Source organism: Medicago truncatula, chromosome 2, assembly GCF_003473485.1.
Source record: "Medicago truncatula cultivar Jemalong A17 chromosome 2, MtrunA17r5.0-ANR, whole genome shotgun sequence".
Lineage (NCBI taxonomy): Eukaryota > Viridiplantae > Streptophyta > Magnoliopsida > Fabales > Fabaceae > Medicago > Medicago truncatula.
The window spans coordinates 50,002,034-50,018,849 of record NC_053043.1 but is presented as its reverse complement, the minus strand read 5'-3'; the positions used below and the strand labels follow the sequence as shown (position 1 = coordinate 50,018,849).

Genomic DNA, 16,816 nt, shown 5'->3' with positions numbered 1-16,816 from the left:
TTTGCTTTGACACTTTTGACTTTTAAACATCATAAGTTGTTGATTATCTACAAAGAGTTCAAATGATCATGTATATCAATGTTGTATCTCATAAGTTCATATATTTGAGATAATTGATTTTATCATCTAAAAAAGGTTAACGACCGGGTTTGGTGTCAGTGGCGGAGCGCGGAGCCACTTGGGGACAGAGGCTGGCCATGGCCTACCCATTCATTACTGGAAATTACTATTTTACCCTTACCTTAACATAAAAATTACAATCATGCCACCCTCAGTTTTTTTTCCTAAAACACGTAAACTTTTCTCCTCCCTGGATGTGATTGCGACACTGCTTTCCTCCACTCCATTTATTTGAAACTGTTTTATTAAACCATATAAATTGGTTAAAAGTACTTCATTAAGAGTCTTAGCACTATAATTATGAAATTCTTTGTACTTCATTAACACAACACAGTTAGAAGTATCTTAAATTGGTTTGTTACTAGATACAAATTGTAATTATGAGTTATATTATATATATCATTTTGATAAATTTGTTTTTTTTTTTCTTTGCATCAGAAAAGTTAAGACAAAGAGTTGAAGAATTGATTCCTTTTTTAAGAGGAAGGTCGATGATATCGAAAGAGATGAAGAAGTTATAATTTCTTCATCCGAACCTGAATCCAATAGAAAACGAGCACCGTCCTTCAAAGCTTAATAGAGTAAACCCGGATAACTTTGAGAATTCTTTAGGACGTGATCCTAGAAAGTGTATTCTAATTTGGCAATATCCACCAAATCAAATGAATGCAATACGAAGAGCGTATCTAAAATGGAGTCCTTATCAAATGCATTTAGAAAATTATCCCTTATTCGACAGCGATGTTTGAGGTAGGAACAATATTACATCAACACGCGTTTAAGTTTAGTTTGATGCGGCTATCCAATTTTTTTTGTCTGGCTCTGCCACTGTTTGGTGTCCTCTTGTCTCCCCCTTCCAATATAATTTTCTATATATATTTTATTTATATCTTATAAATATGTTTCATTTCAAATATAGATAAAAAAAAGTAGCCCGTCTAGCTCAGTTGGTAGAGCGCAAGGCTCTTAACCTTGTGGTCGTGGGTTCGAGCCCCACGGTGGGCGTACACTATTTTAAATTTTATTATTATGTAATTTTATTATTAAAATTTATTATTAAAAAAAGGTTAATAATTCAAAGAAAAATGTATTATATATTGATATTGATTTAATAGTCCCCATTTTTATTTTTTTTGAGCTTAATAGTCCCCATTTAAAATCAAACGTTTTGATTTCTCTATTTTCACCTAAAAAGTGACTTTTGGTGCTACAATTAAGTCTATTTTATTTTATGTATATAAAAATTGAACTTAGGGGAACACCTTGGTATCTATAGAATTTGTTTAGATATGTATCATTTATCTATCTAATCTAATCATTCAACGTGAAGTCATATTTTTATTCCCTCAAAAAAACAAAAATGAAGTCATATTTTTATATGAATTTATTTAATCCTAAAAAAAAATTAATTTAAAAATAAATTCAAATGTTATTATCATTTGACAAACAAACATTTGCGACATGGTGACTCTCAAATACTCCTCTTCTCTACCTCTCTATCCATAACTTTATGATCATCAATGTAATGATTATCATTTGAGGAGAATTTTCTTATGCTTTTTTATTTTGCAAACAGAATTAATGTGGATTGACGCTATCCAAAATTGCAAAGTTAATTACTAAAAAGCACGAGTTCGTTCATGCTTGATTTCAGGTTATCATCATTATAATGTTTGGTTAGAGTGAGTGGGGGCACGTCAATTTGTAACATGATGGATGACTTGTTCCTAGTTTTGTATCCTTTTAGCCGAAAATATCGCTCACTAGTATATATGTCTAAATTATCATTTTATTTTAGGTAGGTAGTCCCAACCACAACTTTCTTTTGGATAATTGAATTCACCTTTTATATTATATATAACTTGTCTTTTTTTTTTTTTTTTTGTCGTGTAGATCATTTCAGTTTAAGTAATCATATTAGAAGCAATGTTGGTAAACGTAAGCATATGTTGTTGAAGACTACATTATGTGTTTTTTTTATTTAAGTAATTAACTATGAAACTCACATACACTTAACCTTAACGTGGAATATAGAAATATTACAAATTTGAATCTCTGTCTAAAACACACCATGTAATGTATGTGCAACATTTTATCATCTCTTTAATTTGCATCTACTTTAACTTAATTTAAAGTTTTTAAATTAAGTTGTGAATCATCTCGGACTGCATAAGTAACTAGATATAGGGAATGCTTTGAGGTGGACTAAAAAAAGAAATTGGGGAGAAAAGTTAACTATTTGAGGCAGGTTAAGTTCATGTGCATCAAATTAAAAGGGATTGTGGTACTGCTAGAGGCAACCCTGAAAGCCATGTGCTTCACCCACTTTAGGTACTCTTTTAATTATTTAATTGATGATATATAGGTTCACCAGTTCCTCATGATTCAATAAAACAAATTACTCCTAAAAAATGAATGACAAAAGCCACAAACACATCAACTTTTTATTCAGGGTGGAGAAATGTTATTATTTTACTTAATCCAATTTTGCATCATTTGAATTCTTTTACTGCATAATTCTGTTGTTAGATGTTGTCCTTTCCTCCTCTATTTCAGTACTTCTTGCTTTGTCAGAAAGAACAACATTACCTTCAATTTCATGTAACACCTTCTTTTGGATCATTTTTCCATCCACTGATTAATTGACATGAAAAAGAAGAAGAATAGCTCTTCTGTTTAAAATGATAACACAGCACATAAAATTTACTATATATGTGATCGAGAAATTACCTTGTGTTCTCTCTTTTCTTCTTAAGGTACAGCCAAATTAAGAAGAGGATAACAGAAATTGTAAGGGCTGCCCCCACTCCAATGATGATCCATATCCACCACTTCTTAGCTGATAGAACAAGATCTTAATTAATTTCATGCACGAGTTGTAAGTTGTCACATACATATAAATTCACTACTACGCAAATGAAAAAAAAAATGACAAAATTTGAGTACATTTCTTTCGAAACTGTTTCTACTATCCTCACAATAGTAAAAAGTGTTTCCAGAGAACTACGACCAAGTTTAGTCTATAAAAAGAACCTGTGTGGCTACAATAATAATTTCCTCCACATTCAGGAGACTTTTGTTGTGTGCATAGAGAACTTTTTATGTAGTTGCTGTATCCACTTTGTTTATCATAGTGTGTTGTCCACAGCATTACACCGCCATAGTTACGCGATATCCTTAAAACAGGAACTACAATCTCACACAACAAATCAGCTGGAACATAGCCATTATCTGCTGCTGCAGGGGAAGCAGGCAATCCCAAAAACACTTTTCCCGACGTTAACGACTTTGTCCATCGCTTCCACGAATCCAACAAGCGGTTAACCTCGCTTTCACTATAGTCACATTCAGGATTGTTGTAAAACTGTATCCAAACATAGTCAAAAACGCCCGTTTCAAGTGCGACGCCTAATTCTCCATCAGGGTATGGACATTGAGGTGCTGCACTTAAGTAAACATTTTGTGTTGAAGTGTTACGTGACTTAAGAAAACGTGCAAGTTCTTCCCAATGTTGTTGGTTTTGTTTTCCTTTGGAGTTTTTTTCAATATCAAAATCAATACCATCTAATATAGCATCGCCAAATGGACGTGAAGATGAATTTCCACCCAAAAACTTGTTCCACAAGTAATCAGAAACATTTTTTGCATCATCAGTGGAACCTAAACCATATTCTCCATCTGCTCCGCCAATTGAAAGCAAGACTTTGATCCTTTTCATTTGGCAATTCTTAATGTGTGTGCTTAACATTGTGCAATCATTGGAAGAAGGGTCACAATGATCTGCTAAGTTGATTTCAGGTGTTGTTCCATTCCCAAATTTGTTAAGAAAAGCTATGATTACATAGGAGTAGTTGTTGTAGTTTCCTTTTGCACATGTTTCTGTTAGGGTACCCTCATTGTTATTTTGACCCCAATAAATTGCAATGTTCTCTGATGATTCTGCAGCATTAGATAATAGGAAGGTAATAAGGACTAGATTTAGAACCAAAGAGAAACAGTAAAGTACTACTATTTTATTTCTAATCATCTCTACATTTTTTTCTTAATGAAAGTCTACATAGTTCTTTTTATCATCAAAACTTGTTAGCTATATCTTTGAGCTTTTGGTTTAACTCTTTTACTATAAAAGACAATAATTAATGTTAATTTGTTCAAGAGTAATGATAGGTAGACACCCTTATTGTGTACACCCCTGTATCAGTTAACCAAATATATGATTTGTGTGATCACATTTTTTTAATTGCGTGACCCCTATTTTTTCAGAATTTATTTGGTTAACTAAATAGAAAAATAGTGGTCACGTGCATTTTAGTTGCGTGACCACATTTTTCAGCTTCTAAATAGTGGTCACACAACTGAAAAAATGTGATCACACAGACCATATATTTAGTTACCTGAAATTTTCGAGAGTGGTACAAAATGATCTACACATTAAAAGTGTCTATCAATCTTTATTCTTTGCTCCAACCGAATTAATTAAATGCACAAAAATACATAGATTCACTAATGAAAAATGCCGTCCGTGGGGTATCATATAAACCAAGAAAACATAAGAAATTTTTTTTTTTTTTTCAACCGTAAAAATTAACATAAGAAATTTAAAAAATAACGATAGCAACAAAGTGAATAAAAAATATGCAATTTGGTGTTAAGAAAATGAATACAGTATTATCCTTTTTCTGTTTGGATTTTAAGATCTTCAGTTGATTGATATGAAAAGCTAAAACTAAGCTTAGACTCTCAACCTTTGCCAATGTAAAAATGTATGAGATTTTGAAAAATGTGATTATTATTAGGCGACTAGTGATAATTAGTTATCAATTCTTCTCGAAATTTGACTGGAATTATGATTTAATATTGTTGGTAAATGGTTTTCATCAATTATAGGAGATTTGATTCTTCATAGTAAATATCAACTTCATCAAAAAAGAAGAGATTTGATTCTTCATAGTACCAATTTCATCACAAAAGAGGAGATTTGATTAAAAAAAATTCAACAAAGAGATTTGATTAAGTTAAGAAAGAATTTGGAAAGACGAGATTGGATTTTCTAGATATTGGCCAAGTATCAAGATTGATCATCACATAAATGATAAAAAGAAAATGTTAATTAATATCCCGAAGCACTAGTTAAAAAAATTAAAAATAGAATAATATCAGGCAAGGATTTTTGGCACGCAAGTAAATGCACACGTCCATTCACCTTGCCTCTTTTTCATCAACTAAAAATACCGTCCACGAGGAATCATAATGTATAAATGTAGTATAATATAGTACTACTAAAATAAAGATAGAATATGTAATTTGATATTAAAAATTGATCATTGTCCTTTTTTTCTGTTTGGATTTTAGGATCTTCGGTTGGTATAAGATTCTAGGATCTCCCAACCATTGTTTTAGGATCTCCCAATCATTAGTTCCAACATCCAACGTGAAACACACTTTCTTTATTTGCTCAAAACATCAACCAGCATAGTGGCTTTCTTTATGATTTAACTGTCCTTGTTACACAAAGTACAACTTGATCCGTGAAAAAACTAAACCCTAAAAAAACGAATTTGAATTGTAGGTTTTTTTATCAGTAGTTCATGCAGTCTCAATGATGTAAAAAAAAAATATATATAGAAAGTTTGTGGAAAGTGAGAATGGAGTTTTTGCAGGAGTATGTTATGAGGAGTAGTGTGGAAAGAGTTTGTGGCGGGTAGATATGAAGTGGGAGGCACAGTTGGTATCATAATATGGTTTTTTCTAAATTACCTTTGAAAAATGGTGGATAATTTACCCACCAACCAATGAAAATGAGCAATTTATTTATGGGGTCAAGATAGTTCATGAATATGTGCTTATGTGGCTAATGTGTATTGGTTGGGTAAATTACCCATCATTCTTTCATGGGTAGCCTAGTTGCCACCATCATATATTCATGTTGATTTATATTTTGCAGGTTAAATAAGTTTTTTATCTATAACAAATTTTAATTTTAGTCTTTAAGAATAAAATTGATTTTTTTGTTGTTAGTTTGTTGTCCCTATTGAACATAATTTTAGCTTTTTAATGATATTTCTTAAACATAATATGGATATAAATGAGTTGGAACTAGAGACTGAAACTAGAGACGAATTCTATCTAATACGGACAAAATCCATCTCTAAATATCGTCACTAAAATTAAATACAAGTGTTGGACTAGTACAATTAAATAGTAAATGTTTAGTAAACATAATAAACATTGTGTTACCATAATTATCACATTTGAAAAGAAAAAAAAAAACAAATAGTGTCTATTTCAATTTTCAATATATTGTTAATTGATTTTTTTTTCTAATTGTTTTCTCTAATTAATATTACGTGCATTTAAAGATGGAAATAGGTCAGGTCGGCCTATAGTCTAGCCTACAACAGGCAAGACCAGGTCAGACTTTTTTTTTTAAATTGAGAAGGCTAGACTTTTTTAAAAGCCTATTTAGCTTAAAAGGTCAAACCACAAACTATTCAAAAAGCCTCTTAGGCCTATTAGGCCGGCCTATTTAAGTAAATATAAATAATATTATTTATTATTATATTATATTTTGTACTTTGAATTAAAATAAAAATTTGTTAACTTTTTAAGTAATTTAAACTTATTAAAATACATTAATTTTTTTGCATATTTAAAAGTATTATTATTAAATAGAATTGAAATATGGTACAATATATATAGTCAACTTTTCTAAAAACACATGTTGATTATCAAAAGAGAGTTTAATCTAATTGATATATTAGTTTGCTAGACTATTTAAACTTAGATCACATTGTTTATTTAAAGATGTTATATGAAATAAGCTTTTAAACAAAATAGCAGGTCTTATCAAGCTTTCAGAATGCCAGACTCATGCCTAAAAAGTAAGCATATGACACCAAGTTAGAAGAGACTCATGTCATCTCATCTAAGCGCTCTTAGGTTTTTTTCACTGTGGATATATGATAATTAAAATACAACAATAGTTAACAAGAATAATTTATTATAATTAGAATTCTCTTTCTTTTATTTAGCATTTTTTTAATGATTGTGAAATAGCCAGGTAGTAAAATATTCATTGAATAATGCCAATAATCAGCTATCTATTTGGTTTCATTACACCAAGTTAATTCTTTGATTAATTAAACTTTATTTAAAGAATATTTAATAGAATATAATTACTTCAGTATTTGAGTAATAATGACTAGAAAAATTAATTATAATAATTAAGAAATAAATACATTTAAAAATATTAAAATGATCATAATAGATTAAAATATATTGCAACTAAAGTCAAAATACTACTAATAATATAATAAGAAAAAAAAAAATCCCTTCAAAAAAAAATTATAAAAAACAAATGCACACTAGTCATATACCTTAAGTAAGAAAAAGAAGGATTTGGTGAGTGGAGAATGGAGTTTTGGGAAGAATATGTTACCAAGAACAATGTAGGGAGAAAGTTTGAGGCTGGAGGATTTGGAGGCACTGCTGGTATCATCTCAAGTTACCCATTGGATTTTTTAATCTAATTGATATATACTTTTTGTTTCAAGATGTTTTCACTTGAATATTTTGAAATTATTTTATTTACAGATTTTAAAATACAAATTTTAGGGTTCAAATGGCTAATAAATCATATTAGTTAAGATTGAATGATCGGGAGTTTTTAAGGTCAATTTTGATTGAATTTCCTTGTCTACGTATGTAGGATCTCTAATAGAGTTAATAGGGTATAGTTTCTCTCCATTAATCAAAATAGAGTTTTGATTAGACTCCGAACACAGTGAATAATCAGATCATACTTACCACAATTTTGAATAAAAAATAATCAAAATAAGATTTGACATATTGGATAATCTTTCATGATCATCCACTATCATTCTTTGGTCCAACATCAACCCATCAATTCAGTTGTTCTTGATCTAGTTGTGATAACGACATGAAAACAGTTTGTATTAGCTTTATCGACTCTTAAACAATGACTTATTATCTTCGATAAGAATATTAGTGTTAATAAAGCTCCAAAATACTCCCTTATCACATCATACCAAGTTATGGATTGAGGATTGCATTTTTTTTTATAAACTTTTAACTCTTTACGATAATTAACAATGTTAGGTGATCTCTGTTCAATGAAGTAATTTGGAAACCAATTGTCCAGCTAAATTACCTCCTCTTCCCTTTTGAACCACGTATTTTGGTTAGGGTTGATCAAGCCAAGAACTTTCAAACTTGAAACCCTTAAATCACACTTGTTGTATCTAATCTATCATGGTTGACCTCGAATGATTAATTAGTTTCGGTGAAGGTTAAATAGATACGGACTTAAGTTAAAACCCATGATATAGTCTTTATATGAATCGAAGTTTAGATTACTAAGCCCATTTTCCTTGAAACTAAAGAGTTATAACAAAACAAAAAAAATGCCTCCCTTATGGTCAATCAAAGTATAACATGAATCCACAATACCATTCATAAAAGAGCATTGACCGAATATATCCAATATCCATCCATTCTTGACTCTTTAAAGCTCGTTAACCCTAAATCCTCTTAAAATCCATTTAGCAACGAAGATTTTGACCGAAGTGATTGGAGTAGATCGTTTGAATCCCTTCTACGATCCTTTTCTTGAAACACAAATTGAAGCTTGTGAACCTTATACATGGTCTATCTTTTTTATTTTATTTTTAAGGAATGGTCTATCTTTTTTTTTGAAGGAAAGGAATGGGAATTTATGCCTCTTATTTAATACACATTTTTGTCTTGGGTCGTGTAACTCGTGTTGTTTGCATGGTTACAATTTTCCCCCAAATAATTTGTTGCACGATCTCTTTTTTTTTTTTGGTCAAGTAGTCTAGTGGCTAGAGCTCACACAATTTAATTGTAGAGAAGTGGAGTGTCCAGGGTTCAAACCCCGGCCCTTGCATATAAAATGTGATATCCCTACCAACTGAGCTAAGCTCACGGGGATTCTTTTCCTCAATAACTATGTCACCAACTCACCATCAATCATTTTTTTTGACAAGCACCATCAATCATTTAATCATCACCATTTTGTTTATTTATTTTGTCCGTGTCTCTCCTTCAATGCCCTATATGTGTGTTTGATGACATTGAATTCGAAAATATTGCCCATGAAATCATTAAAAATTGGTTCCACTGAGTAATTATTATGTGTTTTCTCTTTTTCCTATTAGTATTAACCTGAACCATTGTTGGATTAGGAATAGGAGGGGTGTTTTTTTATTATTACCATGATATTAGTATGAAATTTTTATCATCGATTAGTAGGTGGTTAATTTTCGTTGCAGAACCTTTGGGTCACACAACTAAATTTTTTCCATATACATTGTCAATAATCAAATGTCTGACTACATATTTAAAAGATTCGAGTACCTTACCACTTGAAACAATTCATGGTTAGTACTTGGAGGAGTGTTTTAACTAACACTAATGATGTATGATAACACTAATTAGGGCCTTCGCGGCATTAATTTATCGAGGATTTGGTATCACTGTTCTTAGAGACACACCTGCTCTTGCCTTATACTTTGGGACATATATGAGTACACTAGGGAGAAACTTCACCCTGGTTGCAGAGAAAGTTGTGAAGAAAGTGTGTGAGTGCTATGTTTGTAGCAGGGGATAGCAAGTTGGCTTTTCAACTACCCTACAGATGTTATAAAGACAAGATTACAAGCTCAAACATCTTCTTCATTGAAATACAAAGGCATCTTGGATTGCACCATGAAGATAATCAAAGAAGAAGGTTCTATTGTGCTATGGTGGGGTTTAGGAGCAACACTTGTTAGAGCATTTGTTATGAATAGTGCTGTATTTCCCGCATATCAGATTGCTCTAAGGTGTTTAACCAACAATTAAAACATTTATCAAATGTATAAGTATTAATCCTTCAATGAATAACAAGACTCAATAACATATCATTAAGAGGAAATGACTTGCTGGCTTAATTTTCATTAATATACCTCTTAAATTTTGCTGCATAAGTACCTTAGATGATTTTGTAGTTGAAGATCCAGATCCATTTATACATCATGACTAAAACATGATTTTATGTTTAAAAAAACCATTTCCATAACATAATTATTATATTTATTTTTCTCTTATTAGAAAACAACTTTGTAAAAAAAAACTAACACAGTCTCATAAGTAAAACATAATTGATAGTTATAGAGATATTTGATATGTTGGATCGTGAACTAAAACCTACAATTTCTCACATTTTCAAATTGATAGTTATAGATATATTTGATGTGTTGGAATATAGAATCAAATTTATAATTCATCATTTCTTTATATTTTAAGTGTGTGATTCTCTCTTTATATTATATGACTAAAAACAAAACTATTAATACACAATAAATAGCCAAGGGTCCCCTAAAAAAAATGGCCAGGGGGTTGATGTCAACTGAGCCTACATGTAGTTGCCTAATAAATTTGACTCACATCACACAAAAAAGGCATTCTCTCCCTCTACACACTCCTCATTTTTTTACCATATTTACTTAAGATTTAAGATTATGATAGATCCTACTACGGTTTATGACAGAACATTATAATATAATTTAATTCACGTAATTAACTCTAGTAAGTGGAATAAGATTTAATTGTTGTTGTATTCTTTGTGTAAGTTTTCGTGCTAGCTCTTACGGTGCGGAAAATAATGCATTATCAGCCGAATTAGTATTGGTGACAGCCATTCCATCATTTGTGTAATTTCAGTTTGGGAATATTTTTTAGTAACAAAAAAGAAGAATTTGGAAGTTTAGAGAAAGATTTAATTAAAACCGTTAAAAATTAAAATAATACATTTAAAAATACTACTCTTTCCGGTCCAATTTACAAGAATTATTTGATTGTTTTGATTTATTGAATAATTTATGTATTTGGTCTATATTTTAAGTCGGATACATCAGTTATTCAATAAAAAGTCAATTGTTTCTTTTAAATAGGATGTAAAATAGTAAAATTACTATTGCCAAGTCAAAATTACTATAGTCTTCCTTTCAATTTGAAGTGTGCCGGCAAGATATTTTGTTTTATTTTATGAAAGAATTTACTATGTACTCCAAGAGCTTATGTCACACAACCTTCCTTAATAAATTGTAGTGAAGCTAACCCATTCATCACAACAAAAACTCATTCTCTCCCTTCACACCAAACACACACACTCCACTTGTGTATTACGTTTCGGTTTTGTCTTTTTTCCAGGTATTAAGAAATAAAGCCTAAAAAAACACATTTCAATTTTTGGACTTTTATATATATGATGCCTATAACTTATGGTTCGTTTTCTCTTTGATGTCATTACAGAAAAAAGAGAATGGAGTTTTGGACAGAAAATTTTGTGATGAACAATGTGGGGAGAGAGTTTGTAGCAGGAGGATTTGGAGGCACTGCTGGTATAATCTCAAGTTACCCAATGGATACAATTCGTGTCATGCAACAACAATCTGGCAATGCATCTGCTATTAGCATCTTTAGAAATTTGTTGGCTAAGGAAGGACCTACTGCTCTATATCGTGGCATGGCTGCTCCATTGGCCTCTGTTGGTTTTCAGGTTAATTTTTCACTTTAGTTCCTTCATTATCAATCTAATTCTTAGCTTGATCACTATTATAAATAAAAATTCAATTTATAAGTTCATTCAATAAATGGTGTATATGGTCTATATATAGATCATATACATCATTTATTGAATGAACTTAGAAAAAAATGGATTTTTGCTTATAATAGTGATCTGATGGTGTATATATAACATATTTTAAGTCTGTAAATTCCAGCTCAATTAAAGGAAAAAAAAAAATGTTGAAATTATTAGGTCGGATGTCTTAACCAGTTTTGGATCTCGAATCCACCACTTATATGTATGAGTTTTCATCCCTAAAAAATAAATGTATGGGTTTTCAATAATTATTGTCATTTCATTTATTTAAAAAAAATCCTCAATGTTTTTTATTTTATGCACAATCAGTTTCATGTTGAGGGTATTTTTTTATTTTTTTTTTATTGTTTCATTGTGTATTTTTGAAACGATTTGAATATGTTTTAAACAAATAGTTTTAATTTATTCATAAAGAAGAACTGGGTTTTTCCTGAGATTCCAATCCATTTCTTTTATTTTTTTTTTTATCTAATTAATTATATAGAAAAAATTAAGATGTTTTGGTTTGAATATTTTGAAATTATATTTTATCTAGATGTTAAAATACAAATGTTAGGTCTTCACTATTGAGTGGTTAATGAATGACAATCTTTATCCCAATGATTTTTATTGTGTTTATTTTTTTTGGTTGTAGAATGCTATGATTTTTCAAAGTTATACAGTTTTCACAAGAATGTGTAGCCTTTCTACTTCTTCCAATGGACCTCCTTCCCTTGCAAATGTTGCTTTAGGAGGACTCGGTGCAGGTGCTCTTCAAAGTCTGTTGATCTCTCCTGTTGAGCTGATTAAAATTCGCCTTCAACTACAAAAAAACATTGGTCCTTTATCTGAAAACAAAAAGAGTGCTCCCATGAATCTGGCTAAGAACATTTGGAAAAATGAGGGACTTTGCGGCATTTATCGAGGATTTGGCATCACTGTTCTTAGAGATGCACCTGCTCTTGCCTTATATTTTGGAACATATGAGTACACAAGAGAGAAACTTCATCCTGGTTGTAGAGAAAGTTGTCAAGAAAGTGTGAGTACTATGTTTATAGCAGGGGGATTGGCAGGGATAGCTAGTTGGCTTTTCAACTACCCTACAGATGTTATAAAGACAAGATTACAAGCTCAAACATCTTCTTCATTGAAATACAAAGGCATCTTGGATTGTACCTTGAAGATAATCAAAGAAGAAGGTTCAATTGTGCTATGGAGAGGTTTAGGAGCAACACTTGTTAGAGCATTTGTTATGAATAGTGCTATATTTCCTGCTTATCAGGTTGCTCTAAGGTGTCTTGACAACAATTAAAACATTCATCAAATTATAAAAGCATTGATTACTCCTTCAATGGTTGAGGAGATAAATAACCAAAAAGATTGCAATAAAAAGTTATTCATAGATTTTACTTTGCATATAGTAATGATTGGATCACGTCACAGAATATAAAATAACGATTAGACCAATACTTCATTAAAGTTAGACTTAATTGCATTTTTGGCCCCCTATGTTTTAAGAAATTGTGATTTTAGACTCCTAACTAATTAAAATACAAAACAATCCCCTATGTATTGGATTTTTGACAGTTTTGGCCTCCTAACTGATTAAAATACAAAACAGCCCCCTATTTATTGGATCTTTGGCAGTTTTGGCCCCCTAGATCAATTTTGACTCGGTCAACGCTGACGTGGCACTTCAAAGGCGCCACGTGTGCATTGTTTTAATTAAAAATAAATAAAAAAGCCACATATAAATTAAAGAATTAAATAAATAAAAAAACAACAACAAAAAATTAAAAAAAATAAAAAAGAAAGAAAAAAATGAAGGAAATTGTGTTCCAAAATCTGATTCTATCTCTTCTTCCTCTCATCTCTCTAAAACACTGATTCAAGAACCTGCTCCATTGACAGAAGCATGAAAAAAGTGGAAAAATGATGAGTAGCTCAATGCAAGCACGATAATGAAATAATGTTCTATTGAACGAAACGAAAACTTTCGTTTTTATCAAAAGAAAAAGGAGCATATTACATGCACTTTGATATATATATATATATATATAAAGGGCACAAAACAAGGCAGATATATTAGTTGCATGTTGCTTATACATAACTTGAATAAGAATTACACCTCCATTGTTCCCTAACAATCCAATAGCCTGATATATTTATCATATAAATTCTTTTTTTTTCTCCCTTACTCTGTCGTTTCCTATTGTATATTTATTATAAACTGCCAAGTTATTTGTTAATTTGCAGTTATAAATGCAATATTATCAGTGTCAACATGAATAATGCAAGAATATCTAAATAATCTTTAATAGTATGAATATCTATTCTTGAATCAGTTAAAAAGTGTTTTAAAACTCTTCATATGAGACACAATAACTCCTACATGTTACCTTGAATGCAAGAATAAGAACTCCCTGTATTATCAATTTGATGATTTCCCAAAAAAAATCAGAACAATCACATACTATTTACATTATTAAAAGTATAATGATAGTTTCTATTTATATTTCCTCATCAACTTCGTTCATGAATGCTACAACTAGTTTACCTGTGTTTGAAAAATTAGAATGTCACTTTACTTCCCCGTGTTTCAGGTTACAATTCGAATACGAGAGAGATTCAATCAAAGCAAATCCATGGTGGTGGTGAAGCAGTGACAGAAAGCTTCAAGATTTTGGAACAAAGGATTTTGGAGAGAGAGAATCAGTGTTTTAGAGAGAGATGAGAGGAAGAAGATAGAGAATCGGATTTTGGAACACGATTTCCTTTCTTTTTTCTTTGTTTTTTTTTTTTTAAATTATTTGTTGTTTTTTTTTCATTTATTTAATTCTTTAATTTATATGTGGTTTTTTTATTTATTTTTAATTAAAACAAAGCACACGTGGCGGCTTTGAAGTGCCATGTCAGCGTTGACCGAGTCAAAATTTGTCTATGGGGCCAAAACTGCCAAAGATCCAATACATAGGGGGCTGTTTTGTATTTTAATTAGTTAGGGGGTCAAAACTGCCAAAGATCCATTACATAGGGGGTTGTTTTGTATTTTAATTAGTTAAGGGACCAAAATCGCAACTTCTTCAAACATAGGGGACCAAAAGTGCAATTAAACCTTAAAGTTATTTAGTAAAAGTAATACCATTCCTCTATCATTTATACAATATCTTAATATGTGAATGTTTATATAAGTCACATATAATATGAAACAGAGAGTATATACTTCCGTCATCCCCTCATAATGGAGACTAATTTGAGACCATACTCTAGAATCAATCACCAACGTGGTGTTTACTCTAAACATTGAGCCTACTCTACATTCATCTTGCAATTAGAGGTGTGCCGGCAAAATATTTTGTTTCGGTCATGCTAACAAGTGTTTCGAAGCATTAGTTAAGGAAATAAAAAAAGAAACATTTATAATGAAAACATTATTTTTTATCCTTTAAACTTTGACTACACAAGTTTTAAGATACTCATATTATCTTTGTTTTTAATTTGGTTTTTGAGATAAAATTTATTTCTGAAAGGTCAGTCGAAAGAGATGATGTCACACAACCTACCTAAATAAATTGTACCTACCCATTACAACAAAAATAAATTATACCTGCCCATCACAACAAAAACGACACATTCGTTCTCTCACTCCACACACATCCCCACAAACTCTTTCAGTATCCACCTCTATTAAAATGAAGAGTGAAAATTCAATTTGGTTCTTTATAACTTTTTTCTTGAGCCAATATCTTAATAATTGAGACATATCGATGTGTCATAATGATGAATTGAAGATTAGTTTATCATATATATAAAAATGTCAAGGAATAATGTAGATTTATTTTTTATTGGAGACTAAATCGGTTCTAGAGAAAATTGTAAGGAATCTAATTCAATATTCACTCTAAAGTAATTGAGAAGTGATATTTATACAACTTTAAAATATTGGTTCACTAATATTTGCGTTTCTAGTTCACAAGTTTCAGTTAAACTGACAAAAATATCGAGATTGTTTGAATGAACGTCAATATCATTATCGGAGTTCGAACTCTGACTCTTCTACTTGTGTGTGATTTTTGTGTTCACAATGTATCTTTTATTATATTATCTTATCTAAAATATGAATCACCAACGACCATCTTTTATATTACTGTGTTTATTTGTGTGTTGTCCAGAACGTTGTGATTTTTCAAAGTAATACAATTTTCACAAGGATTTACATCCTTTCTATTTCTTTCAAGGGAAATGCTAACAATTATCAGAGCACTTGTTAAGATGTGCAAAGAGTAAGTTTTGTTTTGAGAATGACACATTCAATATAATAAAAGTTTAAAAAGTAACCTTTTTTTTAATATAAAACTTATAAATTATTTTTATTTCTGAATCGTTAACTTTTTCAAAATATTGTTAGCAAAACTCTTCTTTCAATCGACCTCCTTCTCTCACAAATATTGCTTTAGGATAATTTGGTGTATGTACTCTCCCAAGTCTCCTTATCTCCCATGTCGAGGTACTTAAAATTCGCATGTAGCTACAAAAAACATAGATAAATTTTCGAAAAACAAAAAGAGAACTTGCTAAAGAGATTTTAGTTTAGAGATGATACATGTTGAAGTCTTGAAGAAAGTGAGACAATATATTGAAAAAGTAAACAAAATTATTTTATTGTGACTACACGGCCTTCAACGGACAATTGTTTACTCTTCCAGCATGGCAATCTCGACTTCACCACCTCAATCATCATGTGCTACATATTCATTCTCCTTGAACTTGCAATTTAAAATGTTAGCTCCCTCTTAAGCGACTTATGAGGAAATATTTAACCCCACAAATAATCTCTTGTGAAAGTTAACCTCCAAATCTAACATCATTTCAAACAACAACAAATGTACCTTTATTATCAAAATATTCAACCGCATCTTCTCGCCGACAATCAAAGTATCATCAACGTATTGTAACCGTTCATCGCCCATATCAAATTTGAAACCAAGGTACTTCCCCAACTCCAAAGCTCTCCTCTTTAACATATTAAAT

General features: G+C 30.7%; 2 protein-coding genes and 1 non-coding gene across 3 annotated transcripts; 2 read left to right on the top strand and 1 right to left on the bottom strand.

Annotated features, from left to right (window-relative positions):
* The first annotated feature begins 1,052 nt into the window (after positions 1-1,052).
* TRNAK-CUU (transfer RNA lysine (anticodon CUU)) lies at positions 1,053-1,125 on the top strand. The gene has a single exon. It is a non-coding gene; the product is annotated as a tRNA-Lys (tRNA).
* A 1,969-nt stretch (positions 1,126-3,094) lies between these two features.
* LOC120578420 (acidic endochitinase) lies at positions 3,095-7,618 on the bottom strand. The gene is made up of 3 exons (XM_039831140.1): positions 7,559-7,618; positions 6,191-6,242; positions 3,095-4,092 (listed from the first exon to the last, which is right to left on the bottom strand). Exons 1-3 carry the CDS (start codon positions 7,616-7,618, stop codon positions 3,095-3,097), a joined length of 1,110 nt encoding a protein of 369 aa, XP_039687074.1.
* A 3,611-nt stretch (positions 7,619-11,229) lies between these two features.
* Positions 11,230-13,189, top strand: LOC11442016 (mitochondrial arginine transporter BAC2). The gene is made up of 3 exons (XM_003597717.4): positions 11,230-11,352; positions 11,455-11,701; positions 12,441-13,189. Exons 2-3 carry the CDS (start codon positions 11,465-11,467, stop codon positions 13,095-13,097), a joined length of 894 nt encoding a protein of 297 aa, XP_003597765.2. The 5' UTR covers positions 11,230-11,352; positions 11,455-11,464; the 3' UTR covers positions 13,098-13,189.
* Positions 13,190-16,816: the final 3,627 nt, after the last annotated feature.